The 17,402-nt window shown below is 34.2% G+C and overlaps 1 protein-coding gene and 2 non-coding genes across 5 annotated transcripts; all 3 read right to left on the reverse strand.

Annotated features, from left to right (window-relative positions):
• Positions 1-1,087: 1,087 nt before the first annotated feature.
• LOC144557658 (small nucleolar RNA SNORD14) lies at positions 1,088-1,203 on the reverse strand. Its single transcript, XR_013512740.1, has one exon. It is a non-coding gene; the product is annotated as a small nucleolar RNA SNORD14 (small nucleolar RNA).
• Positions 1,204-1,494: 291 nt separating this feature from the next.
• On the reverse strand, positions 1,495-1,611 carry LOC144557659 (small nucleolar RNA SNORD14). Its single transcript, XR_013512741.1, has one exon. It is a non-coding gene; the product is annotated as a small nucleolar RNA SNORD14 (small nucleolar RNA).
• A 5,378-nt stretch (positions 1,612-6,989) lies between these two features.
• LOC144556733 (BRCA1-A complex subunit BRE-like protein) lies at positions 6,990-12,329 on the reverse strand. Of its 3 annotated transcripts, none has more exons than XR_013512490.1 (14): positions 12,173-12,329; positions 11,951-12,038; positions 11,445-11,640; positions 10,846-10,936; positions 10,521-10,556; positions 10,328-10,423; positions 10,093-10,223; positions 9,725-9,773; positions 9,410-9,499; positions 9,277-9,319; positions 8,610-8,675; positions 8,418-8,515; positions 7,351-7,434; positions 6,990-7,228 (listed from the first exon to the last, which is right to left on the reverse strand). XR_013512490.1 is itself a non-coding variant. In XM_078305143.1 (14 exons), the coding sequence occupies exons 1-13, from the start codon at positions 12,251-12,253 to the stop codon at positions 7,365-7,367; spliced, it is 1,146 nt and encodes a 381-aa protein (XP_078161269.1). In that variant the 5' UTR covers positions 12,254-12,329; the 3' UTR covers positions 6,990-7,228; positions 7,351-7,364. The 3 variants fall into 3 exon arrangements, 2 of the variants coding, with proteins under 2 accessions (XP_078161269.1, XP_078161270.1); XM_078305143.1 differs by having other exon boundaries at positions 9,277-9,330; XM_078305144.1 differs by having other exon boundaries at positions 7,336-7,434; positions 9,277-9,330.
• Between the last annotated feature and the right edge of the window lie 5,073 nt (positions 12,330-17,402).

The following is a 17,402-nucleotide window of genomic DNA, read 5'->3' on the forward strand; positions in this document are numbered from 1 at the left end:
GCATCATTATATTTACATACATAAAATATTTCACGATATTCAAATATGAATAATAACTAATAAGAAATTAAGGACATGCAAGATCATAAATTCACATGCTCTAGTTATAATCAAGATATGACGGAAATAAGTTTAAGCCTAATCTGAATGGATCTAGCCAGATTTTTACTTCATTTCCTTTCCAAAACAAATCTAATCCAACCAATTCTTGTTTCTTGTTCTCATTTCCTTTCCAAAACAAATCTAATCCGACCAAGGGACAAGAATTGGTCGGATTAGATTTATTTCACAATGTCAAAATTACGGATGTGTAGTTGTGTACCACTGAACACTTATTTATAATATAGTTCTAGCATATATATTACAAAATTTTACAATAATGAAAAACATAAATAAAATGGTACGAAATATTATATACTCTGTACGCACATCATATCCTACGGTTTTAAAAATTATAATATTGCAGATCAGCGAAACATAGTGAATTTCTATTTACAAAACTCTGAGATCGTATTACTGATCAATATCATAAAATTGCCATCCAATTATATTTTTAATTTTGATTAGATCAGTTCCTATAAAAAAAATCTGCTCTAAATTTATGTTGCCATCTGAAATTAACATTTTCCCATCAAGTAATCTGTATCCATTTAAACTGTTTGTTTTGATTATTTTTGTCATTATAATATGAATTTTTTTATAAACCATCATTAGAAAAAAATAATTTATGAAACCAACATAGTTACTTTTTTATACAAAAATCATAAAAATCAAAATGTCATTTCCATCTCTTTTTTTTTCTGAGACCGAAATAGCATCGGTTCAAGCTATTTTCACATATTTCAAGAAAAAAAATAAGTTGAAAAATTATAAAAACACCGCAGACCAAATTGTCATTTTCGTTCCAAAAAAAAATACGGAAATTCAAGTCCGAAATAGCATTTCGGTTCTTATGATTTTTGACAAAAAAAAAAAATTTATTGGTTTCATAAAAATCTTTTTTCTAATTGTGATTTATAATAATAATTCTTATAATACGGTATATCTTCAATATTTAACAAAAAAAAAATTGGAATAGCAAAGGAGAGACATCAGACATCCAAGGAAGGAATTGAGCAGCACAAGCTCTCAAGCCTGGCGAAGGCGAAAGCTCTCAGGTGAAAACTGCGAATTTAGAGAAACCTCCTTTTATCATCACATGTCTCCAAATAACAAACAAAATACACAAAAATTGCTCGAAGATATTCTAAAGAGAAGAAAAAAATTATATTGTATTAAATGCCCATCCAATCTATTTCTTTAATTTTGATTAGATCGGCTACTATAAAAAAAATATCTGCTCTAAAATTAGTTATATTGGCATCTGAAATTAACATTTTACTATCAAGTAATCTATAATCTATTTAAATTATATTTGTTTCGTTAATTTTTGTCATTGATAACCTTCCTTTATATTAAAATATTTAACTAAAAAAAATTTATAATAGCAAAAGAGGCATCAGACATCCAAGGAAGGAATTGAGCAGCATAAGCTCTCAAGCCTGGCGTAGGCGAAAGCTCTCAGGTGAAAACTGCGAATTTAAGAGAAATCTCCTTTTATCATCACATGCCTCCAAAGAACAAACAAAATAGAAAGCTTTATAAAGTTCCTCGAAAGGTATTTTAAAGAGCAGAAAACTGAGAAGAAATCGAAAATGTCGATCATATACAACAAACAGATCGGCAATCCATTCAATAAGAAAGATCTTGCAAGTGAAAGAAATGTTAGCCTACACGCCATCAAATCAATTGATTTTGATAATTGAGAAAGACAAATTCAAAAGAATTTAGGGATGGCATCAGAGTCATGGAAGAAAACGCAACACATCTATAGCCTTTACGAGAAGGCTAGCTTCTATTAAATTAGAAATATGTCGACACCGCTATCCCCATTTAAAAAAACTAAGAACTCACCTGTAATTGCTCAGATCTCGATAATTGAGACAAAATTGAAGCAAAAAATCAACATAATTGGGAGAAAATTGAAACAAAAAGTAAATAAATCGGATGAAAGGAAGAGGAGAGGGAAGAAGAGCAGCCAAGTGCTTGTTGCGGCCAGGCAGCGCGTGAAATATTTATAGGTGAAGCATAGCAGGGTGAGGATTAGGGTTTTGCGATCCGGGTTAGATTTGAAATTGGTACGGGTTACAAACAAATTTGGTTACCAATTTACACCCGATCCAAAAACAGAGATTCACTCGCAGATTTTTTTTAGAAATTATAAAAACATAATGTACGATATTAAATAGATTGTATTTATAGTAAGGAGGGCTCAAATTACTCATTGTTTTATATTCTAATTATACATTAATGTTTTTATTTTCAATTTCAAAGTTCAAACAAATGATTCAAACTACTCAACATGATATCCACGTTAAAATATGATTGGAGACCAAATTTTATATTTTTAGAATTTTTTTTACTAATTTTTAAAATAGTTACAAAATCACTATTTTTTTAAGAAATTATGAACCATCTAAAAATAATGATTTTGTACTTATTTTAAAAAATAGTAAAAAGAGTTTCAAAAATATAAAATTTGGTCTCCAATCCTATTTTAATGTAGATATCATATTGAGCAGTTTAGAACGTTTGTTTGAATTTTAAAATTGAAAATAAAGATGTTGGAGTACGAATGGAGTATGAAGTAATGAGGCATTTGAGCCCTTCTCATTTATATTTTGTTTGTTTTCTTTTTTTTCGTTTGAGGTGTGAATTTAGAATAAGGTTTTACTGTAATAATAAAAAAGTACAAACGTTAATTAATAAAATTAAACATAAATTACACAACAACGTACAATATTAAATAATTACAGATTCCAATAGCACATATTTTTCGGGTGAACTCAACTCCATAGTTTATGCTGTAAGTATGAAGTCCAAACTCTATGGCGTATGAGATTGGACTCTATAGTCTTTGGTAGAGTGGGAAAAATGGAACGGCGGAGTCAGCTCCATCACTAACGGCATAGTTACGGCACGTATTACTGTTGTGTGTCATGATCATTCGCGTGCGTTGACTAGCTTTTGAAAATTTGGCACGACACGTCACGTGAAAGATTCGGTCACGGCACATAATCATGCTAATCAAGTGTAATTAGGACCGTTAGGTCTTAAACAAAAGATTAATCTTGAATAAACTAACTTAAATTATGAAAAAAATAGTTAAATGTGAGAAACGTGACCAGTTACGTTTGGACACGGCATACGAGTCACGGTGTGACTCGTGTGCCGTGACTACCCCTCTTCATTTTGATCACAGCACGGCACGGCACGAGACACTGTTCACTTGGTCACGGTACGAGACCAAAATCACAGTGTGTTAGTTACGACACGGCACGTTTTTTCCACTCTAGCCTTTGGCATTCATAACTTTCTTTTCTTTTTCGAATATTATATTATTTATTTTTTTAAGTAAGACTTAGATACTATGGATAATATAAGGTTTTTTGTGTTATTGTTTCAAAAATCTATCGTATAAACTTTAAATGACAAATGTAAATCGTTAAAACCGATGTGTTTCGTATTGATGGGATTATATGTCAAATTTATAAATTTTTGAGTTCATTTGGTATAAAATCAAGCGGTCAAAAAATAATTAAAATTAATATATTAAAATTAATTATATTTTTACCGCTTGACTTTATACCAACTAAATTCAAAAATTTATAAATTTAATATGTAAACGCATCAATAACAAAATACATCGGTTTTAACAGTTTGAATTTATCGTTTGAAATTTATACAATAGGTTTTTGAAGCAATAGTACGGAAAACCTTATGCTATCCATAGCAACTAAGCCTTACTCATTTTTGTTTAGTTCTGAATGGTTATAGTTATAGATTATGGCATTCGGGTTAAATCCCATAGTATAGGGGTCTGAATCCCCTAAAGTAACTCAACTTTTGGGTTTTGGAATGAGACTATCCTATTTGAATCTGTCGCTCGGGATTTTCTCGGGATTCGAATTCATTGCTTGAAATGCGTGCGCTCCACTTCGGATGAATTGTCGCGAATTCGAATCGGACGGTCCCGATCTAAAATTCAAATATTGGGGTCCTTCACTGGATCTGAATTCAAGAGTCTCATTCCTATGATCCGAAATTTTCGAATATCAATTTCAATTTTTTTTTGTAATTTACTTTTTTAGTTCTTAGGTCTTACTAATAAAATGTTCAGGATTTCATCTAGTACGTGATTTAGATTGGATCATGTACATTTAAAACTTAAAAGTAAAGCTTGCATATAAATTGAATATCTGACCATAGAAAAGCTTGCACCTTGTAACCTGAGTGGCACAATAGCACATTATAAACGATAGAGGAATATCTTCGCTCAGGCTGAATAAAATCGTTCAAATTTCGTTCAATACATTATTCATCTTTCCAATTATGTACATTTAAAGAGTAAAACACGTATAGATTTTTTTTTAAAAGAAAAGATGAATCATACATTGAACGAGAGAGAAATCAAATTTTATAGATTATAGTTAACACCCCTCTAAATGATATTTCCTTTTCTTCCGGGTACGTACAACGATATTTTAACATGATTCCACCAGTTAATTATGTGCAAAGACCATATGTGTGACAGTGTATGATCATCATACAATGCAAATCCAACCATTTTGATATCAAACATAACATCGTACCAAATAATATCAAACATCGTACCAAATATGTAAGCATCACACATTGTACCAAATAATATCAATTATAATATCTGAGCATCAAACATCGTACTAAATAATATCAAACATAACATCTAAGCATCAAACATTGTACCAATTAACATATAATATAAACCATCTAAGCATCAAACATCATACCAAATAACATCAAATATCATCATCTGAGTAGTCACCATCGTCATCGATGTATGGTACGAGCTCGAAACCCTGTTAATAATAGAAAAATCTAATCAATTATGTACATTTTCTGAAGTAATTAAGTCAAAATTCAGACTTAATTAATCAAAAATAAGAAGCCAAAATTCAGATTTTTCTCTTGAACTACCTTTTGCGATTTTCTCTTTAATCTAATCAATAAGAAGCCAAAATAGGAAGACATCATTCAAGAGAACGCGGCAAAAAAAAAATTGGACAAGAGCTTATGTATCACAAACAAACAAGTAATATAAAAATGAAATATTTATTTGTTGAAACAGGAGCAACTTGATTAGTCAACAAATCTTATCAAGACTAATGGTTACATAAAATTGAAAAGGTTCAGTGGTCAAAATCTAAATATTCAAATAATAATAATTATAATATATCAAAATTATGAACCTGAATTGATTTTGTGTAGTTAGGGCAGCCGCAAGCTTCAACACGCACATAACAGGGCCCAGATGGAATCAACACATCCGTGATCCGGCAGAGAATGAAGCGAATGACACTCTGCAATTTTCAACCATGTAAGTGATGAAATGCTCTGCAATCACCAAATAGCTCATCAGATTCCACCAACTACTGTCCATCCATTGTTAGTGATTTCAGGGTTGTACAGCAAACAATTTGTTGTGTTTCCAATATATCCAGGTGCCCTAGTCCGGCAATCAACTCCAGGTGGTCACAACCATAAATATTCAAAAATTCAAGAAGGGACGGCAGCTGCTCCAGCTGCATAGTTCGGATACCAGAACATTTCCAAATCTCGAGGTACTTGAGAGTGTGAAGATTGCCAAATGGAAGGGATTCAATATAGTCACAACTTTCTAAGCGGAGTACTTGAATTGACTTCAATAACAATGGATCCCTCATCCATCCTAGTACTAAGGCAGGAGGATAATCTATTACTTCAAGTCTCTTGAGGTTAGGATGTGGCTGGAGGCATTCTAACAAGGAAAAATGTAAACCATCTGCCCCAACTATCCCGCCCTCACAAGCTTGTGGTTCGAGATTAAATTCCAGCTGTGAGTCCATGGTGCCTAAAATTGCAAAGTTATCATTCCAGCACAACTCTAAACTCTCAAGTTTGCACTTCTTTTTCAGATTAGCACGCTTGGCATCTTCTAATTTATTAATGTTCTTTAATATTCCAATACATAGCTTCCCTTTAAGGTCCTTCATATCCTTTAACCAACCTATGGTTCTAACATTCCACAATGCTCTAACTGCTGTTATTGACGGAAAATTAACAACACCATGGGGGACATAATCCAATTCTTTATTGCTAGTAGTTAATTCCAGTAAGTTAGTAAGTGAACAGAGTGATTTTGGTAGCTTTTTAAGGTTGTTTCTAAAATCAATACGTAGAAACTGTAATTTAGCAAGATTGCCAATATTTTCAGGTAGATATTCAAGGGTTTTACACTCAACTTCTAAAACCAGTAGGTTGTAAAGGAGGCCAATGGATAATGGTAACACTTTAAGACGTTTAGAAAGTAATACATTCTCTATCTTTACTTCTCTCAGATCAATTTCACAAAGAAAAAAAAAAAGCCTCTCTTGTGTTATATTTTCATCTGATCTCCTCCCTTTGTTCGATTTGGATTTGGTACCAGTAGAAGAAACATTTAGTTTTGCAAGAATAGAAGAAGAGGGTTCAGCAACAGGAAGAGTGTGTCACTGTTTGAACTCGATTGATGGATGGAGCGACTGCACGAGATGCAATTTGATTGGTTGTTTTCACCAGGTGGCAATTTGAAAGCCACAATGAAAGCTTGCAAATTTTGAAAGAACTCCGTAGCCGTGAAATCGGAAATGAAATTGCCAGATAGGGGAGAGACGAAGCCACGTCAGTATTTGCAATTCTATATGCAAGCCGTTGGAGATGCTCTAACAAATATTTTTTATCTTCATTTATGTTGAAACTAACAAGTTTTTTTTTTTTTTTTTTTTTTTTCCCTTTCATGTTTTGAACATGCGCACCAGAAACCCGGATTTGCAGATTGGATATTACCAACACAAATTGCTGCTTCTCCAAGCAATGATTTAGCGAGCAATAAAAGAAAACTGCAAAAGATAAGTGATTCTCCAACCCTACTTAAAACAAATCATAGCAACATGAAAAGAAAGAAGGAAAGAAAAATCAACCCAAAATGCAACAAACACATTTTAACGTTAAACCAGCAGATCACTCTTATTTACACTGTCAAGCAAACTACCTAATTGTTACACGCAATGTACCCATTCTGCACATATGTTTCCTTGAGAAACCACCAAAGTTCTATTGATTATGCATGCAGCTGCCAAAAGAGCAAAAGAAAGGAAAGTCACGTTAAGCAAGTAACATATTTGCTCATATACCTCAGTAACAAAATTCATAACAGTCTTATAAATAAGTTTTTTTTACCCAGAAAAATGTTACCATATAAAATCTTCCTATTGCGCTGTTGGTATTGTGTCGTTACAATACTTCTTAAAGTTTAGACACTCCTCAACCAAGAAATCGCTACAAGAAAATAAAAAAAGGGTGAATATGTAAGCTGTTGCTAAAAAGCCAGAGCCTGAAATTGGCCCCTAACTTTTGTTCATCCAGACCATGAAACTTTTGTATTTAAAGTTGAGTCCTTGTTTTTTTGTTATCTATTAAGAAGGTTCAAGTTCAAATTTGACATCTATAAGGTGGTCGATAGGTGCCAGAGTCTTGAAAAGTATAGCCTGAGAACATGAATCTACAAATCTCACAATTCAACTGGGACCTTATTGAACAAAAAGGTTCTTCTCAGGATTCTCATGTAACATAAAGAAGTTGAGGGATCTGATTGACAATAACGCAGAAAGTTCAAGGAGTTAGCATATCATCCAAAAACAGGATATGGGTTTTTGTTAAGGTCAATACTGGCAGTGGCAAGAAGCAGCTCATATACATGGTAACTGGCAAGCAAATACAACAACTCCCCTTTGAAATACCAGAAGGTATATATGACAATAATTGGGCTGCCTTTGAAACTTCACCAAAATATGGTCAGTACAGGCAATAAAAGAATATAGAGTAGAAGAAGAACCATAGAGGCAAACATTTCCAATTTTTACAACTGTTTGCAGAGAACTCTAGATCACTAAACCATCAATAGTAGTGTATTGGACAACATATTTTGTTAAATGTTGATAATCTATAGCAATGCCCACTAATTAGTATCTTTTCATAGTCCAAAGAAAAGAAAAAACTAACAAAATTGATTTCCATAATTAGATCCAATTTGTTTGAACTGATTGCGAGGAAATTTGGTTCATATAATATGCAAAAGTTGCATTTAGACATCTTCTGATTATCTGCAACTTCAATTTAAAGATTCACTTTAAGTGCAAATAACCAAATCATCAACTATATGTTCACTTGCTGTCTAATTATAATTGTTGCAACTTGAGACATGCTGAGTGTCACTTGCATGCTATAAAAAAATGGGCTAATTTATTAAAAGCAGTACTTACTATATGCGTTCAGCCATTGTTGTATTGTCCCATCTAGGGCTCCATGGATAATCATTTATCGGAGATGAAACAATAGGTAGTCCATTAAAATTAAAATGCTGCAAAAATCAAAATGACGGCATTAAGTATGTTGCTCTAGTCATTTAAGGAAGATTTCAACAAGAAATTTCTAACTGTGGCATGTATTAGTACCTGAGTACTTTCCAGCTTCAGAATAGGTTGCTTGTTTGGGAACTGCGGAGGAATTGAAAAGTGAACCTGTGATGCAACAAAATTAACATCAGCTAATAATTACCATAATGACACATGCTAACTTGACTTATGATTTAATACTAAAGTAGGTAATTCATGTCTCAATATTCTTCCTCTTTTATTTGCTTTTGAGAAGAAAACCAAGCAATGTTATTATAGTAAAACAATAAGACCCGCATTTGACTCAAAACCAGGTTAAATCAAGCAGAAAGGAACTAAATTGCCATGATCTTCATTAACTGAAATCAACTAGTTCAAACATAGAACCAAACAAACTGTCACTATGGTAAGTTGCATTTCTGTTCAAAGAAAAGGGAAAAAAAAAAAAAGAGTTTCAAGATCATAAGACTTGACACACATACACCCTTTTGGATCACAGTGATGTAGCATCTGCCCATTTTTTAAAACCTTTATTTTATTTTTAATTGTGTGTCTTTCTACTTGTCATTCTTTTATGTACTTCTTGTATATACCGTTTCAATTTTCAAGTACCATGACTTAAGCTAAACTACAAGCTCATTGCAGTTGCATAAACCTTAAAAGCAACCTTATTTCAATTTTCAACAGATATTTTTAACAAAACAAAGAGATTGTCTTGCAAACATACCAAAAAGCTGAAGACACCCGAGATGCCAAGTACAGAGGCTCTCCTGCAAAAAACCTGGTGGTTCTTGATTATTTATAAGAAGTTCTAATACCATGAGAAAAACAAATAAAAGAACATGATGTGAAGTACTAACTGGGTCAGCTTCAATTGGCCTTCCAAAGAAAGGAGATAAAGCCTCAATAAAGCGTCTTCTCTTAGCAACACCAGCTACTGCCTCCACAACCTTCAATAAATTAATTGAGAATACTTTACAGCTTTGTCCATTCTTATTATTTTTACCTCATTTATGCAAATAAATTTGAGCCACTATTTCATGAGATGAAAACATCCACTCAGACAACCAATTTGGACTTTTAGCATTTCAAGATTCGCAACACGAGATTTTAATCAAAAGAACAAAAGCAAAGAACTTCAACTGTAAACTTATTCATTGTCGTAAGTTACTGACCTGGTCATTGAGCATTACTTCCAAGTCTGAAAGATAGGTAAGCATACACCTACGGACATTGCAAATAAACCGGTACAATTAATCAATATAAGCATATTTTGGATGATTGAAACGCAAGAAATAAATTGTTCATATTAAAATGCTATCAATCAATCATACATAGGAAACTCTAACATGCATGGAAAATTACAGCACGTGCCAGCCTACAAATATTAAAGTACATGCATGATGTGAGCATGTGCACCCACAATCACAAACGCACGCACGCATGCACAACACGCACATATGGAGAGAGGAAGGGAAGGTACAGTGAGAACAAATGACACACTCCACTCCTTACCACATGCACAGCTGCACAAAGTACTTACATCTGATCAGACCATGGTGCGAGTTTAATATCCTCTACATTCAGAAAAGGCTTGAGATCCTGTGTTGACACCAGCTTTAGTCGAGGCACAGGTGGAGTCATGGCATAACCTTTTGCCACCACAAAAAATGCCTATCAGAAATTAATTATCATTATCATTAAAACAAAATTCGATCTCATTAAATTGCAGCCTTATCATTCGCGTAGATTTCAATATATAAAAAAGCTCACATAACCTGTAGATATATTTTCTGTTCCTGCTTCCAAGGGCATGGTGTCACGAGCTTGTTGAACTCTAACTCTGGTATTGGTACAGCAAATTTCACCTCATCCTGGTACAGGGTTGGAACAGAATGAAAGTCCAAACAAAAACAAAAGGAATAAACGGAGACTGATTCTGGAAGTACTATAGTAGTACTAAAAACTTACTCTATCAGGAAAAGAGGCTACGGAAACTTCAGTCCCCTGCTCATATTACAGCATAAATTCAAAAAATAAGAGAAGTAAATTGGAAGGAAAATGTTGAACTTCAGTTTGAGTACCATACTTGCATACATCCCGGAACAGCTTATGCAGATTAAATACAGCTTGATTTAATAATGCAACTCATTTTCTGTGTTCAATTGGCATTTATTAGAATGCTGAAGTTTGGTATACTTTGAGGACCTAGGCTTATATCAGGATTACTGTCCGAAGTATGTCACTGGTTTTATATAGAAGCAAATAACAAATAAACAATATATTGCAATATTACCTTTCTCGCAAGAACAGTGCTTATCTCAAAACTCATCCTCTCATCATCCACCTGCTGAGCCCTCTTCTTCTGGTAATTTATATAAGAGTCCCTGTAAATTTCAGGTATAGTGATTAACTGGTTACCAAAATAGCTCTTGAGAAAGTGTAACAAAAGAAATGTATCCCAGAACTTCATCTTTTTCTCCCTAAAAAAATGTTTTGCAAATAAAACCCACATAATAAATTTTAAGATGGCACCAAAAAATTACACTATTCTCTATTAAACAGAACATTTGTTTGGTTAGCACATATGAATGTGCAACCAACATAACAAAGGTCAAGTAAAATGAATGAGGAACAAGTTGCCTTGAAAGGATGAAATTATGCTTCACAACCATCCAAATGCAGAACCTATCATCTAGCATCCAAACTCAGATTGGTCGATTTCAGTTCAATTTGCAATGATATTAAGTGAAAGAAAGATGTCTTTTTAAGAGGAGGCAAATCTGTAAATATCTGACACATCCGCGTTTCCAATGACAAATCATCTAGTGTTTTTCAAAAGGAACCAACTGTTGCAAATGTAAGACATAGCAGCCATTTGCAAATAGAACATACCTGAATTGGAAAATTAGACTAAGCAATCTAGAAGGATCCTTGTAGTTCCAATCCACAAGAGGGCTCATAACTGATAACCCATTTAAGTGAGCCTCTCTTTCATGGGCCTCCAGGAGAGGATTAAAACCAGCATCCTCTGCAGAGAAGATGAAATCTGGTACGGCTGAGGGGTGGTACGCATTAAATATCACCTCCCCTGCAAGGTATATTATTGTCAGTCGCATTGCATGTATACCAATTGGCAACCGTTATTGAGTATGTTGTGCATGCACCCGAAAATGTACTCCCAAACACAGAAATCAGCAAAAAAAACAAAAAAAGCTGTTGTTTTAAAAAATTAACGCCTTAAGAAGGAATTAGTACATTGTATTGCATACATTACACATCCAAAACAACCTTTATCTCTAGCATATTTTTTAATCCTTAAAACATACGACGGATTTTAAAGATACAGCACAATCCATCAAACGATAAATTAAGATGAAAAGAATAAGGGGGAGACTAACACTTGACATAGTCGAGGCAGAACGGGATGAGGAGAGAGAATCTATCACAGTAGCGCCCGTTCCTACAACCAGACCACATCTGCTCTACCTAAATATACAAGGAGAACAAAAAATGCAAAAAAGTAGGACTCAGTAGAAAGAAATAGCAGGAATTATCCAACTGGCACGGGAGAGGCCAAAGAGATCAAGGCCTCAGGGGAGTTGGAGAGGTGGTGGCGATACCTTGACGGGAAGAGGGGAGTAGGCGAGGAGATGGTTGAGCTGCGCGGCGATCGGCGGAGGTAGTGGCGGATCGGCAGCCATCACTGCACAAAGCTTTTTTGCGTTTATTAATTATTTTCCTCTTTATATTCCACGCCTCACTTGAGAAGGTCTTGTGGGTGGATTCGTATCCTTCCAGGTACCTGACTCAACACAATTGAAACGGACGGCCCAGATTTACTCTCATCCGGTCCTTGCTCGGGATGACAGAGGGGCAGTATTATTTGTGCTTCAAGATTCGTACCAAGTTAAATAGAACAGTTTTGAACCGTCTGATTCAATTGTACTCAGTCCGGTAACCTGAGGGATGTGAATCCCTTGTGGGTGGGCTGTGTTGGACCTAGATACCCTTTTAACCGCTGACCCGTATCGTATTACGCTGGTTTCTTGCTCTCTCTCCGGCTCCCTCAACCGAATTACATGCATCCTTGCAATATTACAAATCTTTCATTTGAGATTTTCAAATCGAATAATTGGTAGAGATTAATTTTATCATGTTGCCACTATAAACGTATTCTATTTGTCACAACACAAGGTGCATAGTGTGGGCTTTGAAGGTGCCACCAAGGATGAAAGAAATACTCGATTACTGTTCAGCAGTACAACAAATTTTGAATGCTACTGTTTTTCTCAGTTTTTTCTGTTGGATTTATTTCTATGCAGAACCGTATTGCATATATAAACCCTAGATATGCCACGATCCTCTAGTGAACCATAATCTAAAATTTAAAGTTACCTTGATTGGTAGCCATGGTCTTTCAGAGATGCACAATCACCGTTGATCACCGGAAGCCTTTAGATTTCCTAGCAATCCCTCTCAAGTCCGATGGAGAGAGCGAGAGAGGCGGCAACAACAACGTTCTGTTCTGCACAAGGAGAGATGCCCGAATTGCAAGTTCTTTACCGAAAATCCCTTCTCAATCACTCTAGATCAATCTCTCAATATCAATCTTTATTTTTGTTCTTATGTAGAGAGAGAGATCAGAGCCATAACCCTAATCATATAGGATACATACCCCTTTATGTCAAGCCGTATATTAAATAGATTGATTAATAGGCGCAACCTGAAAACTGAATAGGTGCACCCTTTATCCAATTGAATAGGCGTAACATCAATTAATTATAATTAATTAATTAACCTTTTCTCTTATCAAATCTGTAGCCTATTCTTTTATTGGATCCTTAGCGGGTCTGAATTCAGAACTTGCCTTATTGGGTATTTCCTTATTTACAGAACATTGTCATATTTGATTGTGTTCCCCAGGGACCAATAGCATAATTGTATTATTATCAAACTTTATATAATTTAGACCATCACTAAATCATAAAGTTATTAATACGCGTTCTACACATTAAAGACCCCACTTCTCATGACACATATTGAACCCGATAAATAATACTTAATTTGATCACTTCATAACGGGTCTAATTTTGAGAGTCTATTATTCAATATATATTTATATTACATATAAGCCCACATATGTTGTAATTAATTAAAATTAATTCCAACAATCCTATCTATTGCTCTGCTGCATTGTTTGTTTATTTGTGAGGAATTACCGGATTGCACTTGTCCATTTGTTCTGAATCTCCTTTATTAGTGAAACATTACCAAAATTGCAGTTTTTGTTTGCATAGAGTAATTTTAAGAGGACAAAAAGTTGGTTTTGCTAATGAGCCGAGTAAAAAATGATGCTATTTTTTCACCTTTTACATGGTATATTTTTTCCTTGCCTTGTGAAGTTTAGTAAATAGGTCCTCTTAAAATATAGCTAATATCCTTGTACAACAGTACTGTTTTACCCTAGTTTCATTTTTTTACTTTCTCATTTCTTTAGCTCAAGCATCTTGAGCAAATTGTATATTTATTTCTAAGAGTTGCATCTCCCATGTAACTTAAACTTCAATGAATCAAATACGGGCTAGATCTATATTTTCTTCAAAAATTTGCCACATATAGTCATTAGCGGATCTACATGTAATTTGGGGTGGGCAAGTGCCTAGAATTTGAATTTTTTATTTCAATCCAGTACTAATTGTTCAGTGTGCGTACTCCTGATCCTACCTCTGATTCGAGTTAGTCCGATTCTTGAACCGATTCCTTCTCAGTTTTGGTCGATTATGTGTATTTCCTTTTTTTTTGGATATGCGATACTCTATTTTGTAAATAGAATAAAAGAAAATAAGAGAACAAGAAAGATCTGACAGTGAGACCTATTATTACAATTCTAAGAAATAGGTTGGCTGAACTTTTTGTGTCTTTTATTATTCAACACTTATATTTCAGTTAATTTTTTATCTAAATTTTGACTTCAATTTGCTAATTGGCTAAAACAGTCCCACTTTGAATTGTGCTGAAAGAATTTTTAATTAGCTTACTAAAAATATTTCAATGTTGTATCAGTCAATTTTATAATTATAACATATTTTATAATAAAATATAGTTATAGGGATTGAGTTGCAATTATGTATCCGATAAGTTAATGGATTTGAATCCAGTTTGCTATTTAAATCCGATTAGTGCCTTACTCTGACAAAAATTCTGAATCCGCCCCTGCATACAGCCATCTAGAACCAATGCTATGATATCAATTTGGTGCAAAGAGAAGAAAAGAGGAGAGACTGATCACCAAGACTGAATTTACTAAAAGTTTCTCCGACCAAGAGTCTTAAATTACGCAGTACATATAAACAAGATAAAATAAAATAGCTATAGTTAAGATTTCTTTTTCTGAACTTACCAGGTATGATTATGAGTATGAGTAAAATATATATATATATAGAGTAAGGCTATCCTACTTTGCAAAGTAACAGACCTCTTGTGCTTTGCATTTCAGATCATTGGATTTGTTTTAAAAATCGTGTAGATCAGATTGATCTGATTCAAAAAAATTCGCTGGATTGATAATTTTCTAATCTCCATTTACTGGATGTATCCAGTTAATACAAAATTTCGCCCCTGACCCCTAAACCCTCTCTCCCGCTCCTCTCACGCGAAGTCCCCATGGCAGGCTGGCAGCGAAACCCTAAACCCTCTCTCTCCAGCGCCCCCCTCTCTCTCTCACGTGACCCACTCCGTCTCTGTTGCTGTAACCCTAAATCGCCAGGCCCTTTCCTCTTTGTCGTACCATAACACTTCTCCACTGACAACCACTCCTCTCCTTCTCAGATTTCGGTAACCTCCTTAGAAGTTGTTCTCTCTAATTTTCTTAGAATTCATAGCAAAAAAACTTCTAATTGCGGACTGGTATGTTGAAATTTTGTTGAAATTGGTTTGATATTTAATCTTATGTTCTGGTGCTTGGTGGTTGGTGGTGCCCCCGTTATCGTGGTTCTTGGTGGTTGATTTGTTAGGCGGACGTGAGGCGAGGCCAACTCCTTGGTACCGGCTGCTTGTGATGCCCCTCTTTGTGATTTGCTACTCCACCAGGTAATTTACGAGAACCCTTTTTTAGACTTCCTTGTGCTTGATGATTTTGTTGGTATTAAGATGATTTAGCGCGGGTTGTTGATTTTCCCGGCTTGACTGTTTGTGTGTTCTTGGTGTGGTCTCTGTGCTGGTATGCACTGTACTGGTACCAGCCGCGTGCTGTTTCTGTTGTGACTGTGCTGCCTTTCCCTTCTCTCTTGTGCTTGCGTTAGGTAACATACAGTAGAACACCTACGGTTTGTTTTATAAAGAGATATGTTTGCTGTCAAATGTCAATCCTTTGTAAAATATGAAACTATAAATAAATAGAGATTCTTTTATGTAACATTGCACCTTCACTGTCTCTGACAGAGTTTTACAGTATAATTGAATTAATTTTCATAACAATACTTAAGTGTTGATGTCTTGGATTTTTACATTCCTATGAGCATCCAAATACAAATATTTTGTATTTCAGAATTTTACACAATTTATAGTGCATTTCCAAAGTTCAACTTTCAAAAATGATAAAACTGGTACAATGCCTGGTACATAATTGCCCTTGACATAACCCCAAATTGACCATATGTATTTATGAAGTTTTAATTAGGGTTCTTTTGTGATATGGTTTAGTTTAATTTTTTTAGCCTTTTTAAAGACAGTTGATGAATTTTGTAAAGAGAATATGGTGTCTTGTAGCTTAATATCTAACCTTCTTAATTTTGTTTGTGTAGACGAAATGAGTAGTCAAAAAGTCATTCTTTATCAAACCCTTCTTGCAAGAGATGCAACATCACAAAAAATGTTCAAGAGATATATTTGAAGCAGAAATCACTTCGATACTCAAGAAACTACTAGTCGGATTAATTGTACAGTGTATTTTTTTATGGGAAATTATACTATGTGTGTACTTTGTGTGTTAATTTGTTTGTTAATTGTAATTGTCAATTAGTGTAGTTTTGTGATTGGTAATTGTTGCACATTGTTAATTTGTTTGTTAATTGTACTTTTTTGTAAGAACCTTATGGTTATGGAATTGCTCTGAGTTGCATGAATTACTTATGGTGCATGTTATTTCTTTTAAGTTGTATGAAGATAAAGAAAGATAAAGAAAGATAATGAAAGAGTAAAGTTAGAAGATGCCACAGAGAGATATGAAGATGAATAGATAGGTTAGATGATAAAACTGAAAGATAGATACCCTGACAGAAGAGAACAACATAACTTAAAATTTCTTACCAAATACTTAAATTGCATGATTCATATGTAATCTTTACTACTGCATCTTTACTTGACGACAACAGTATAGCTAGAGATGGCATGCATTGAAATAGCAGTTCTTCAAAATTTCTTAGCAATTTTGTGACTATCAAAAAATTTATAACTCTCAAATATTTTTCAAAATTTGCTTACTATCTGTAGCTGATGCTGGAGCATACTTATTCTAAATTCCTACTATAGAACTGTCAATTCTCCATACAAAGTAAATAATTAATTCAAAGCACTAAGAATCCAGAATTTAAAAAAAAGCAAAAAAAAAGACAGCAGCTTAAATATAAAACACAACCAATGCCAGAACAAAACAAAGAACCAAATAAGCAAGGCCAGCACAAAAAAAAAAATTCATAGCAACCACAAGTGCCAGAATCAGCCCAGAACAGAACCCAACCGAAATAGCAACAAGTACCACAGTACCAGGTCACAACAGCACAAGAAACAGCCAAGTAGTGCATACCAGTACAGAGACCACAAGAAAGCAAGTAGCAGTTCAACAAAATAGCA

This window comes from Carex rostrata, chromosome 7, assembly GCF_964058835.1.
Source record: "Carex rostrata chromosome 7, lpCarRost1.2, whole genome shotgun sequence".
Classification (NCBI taxonomy): Eukaryota; Viridiplantae; Streptophyta; class Magnoliopsida; order Poales; family Cyperaceae; genus Carex; species Carex rostrata.

Coding starts and splice junctions, on each gene's coding strand:
- LOC144556733 (XM_078305143.1), bottom strand. CDS start 12,253: ATGGCTGCCGATCCGCCACTACCTCCGCCGATCGCCGCGCAGCTCAAC. Junction 8,676..9,276: donor CGGGTGTCTTCAGCTTTTTG/GTATGTTTGCAA, acceptor GTTGCATCACAG/GTTCACTTTTCAATTCCTCC. Junction 7,435..8,417: donor ACAATGGCTGAACGCATATA/GTAAGTACTGCT, acceptor ATTTTCTTGTAG/CGATTTCTTGGTTGAGGAGT.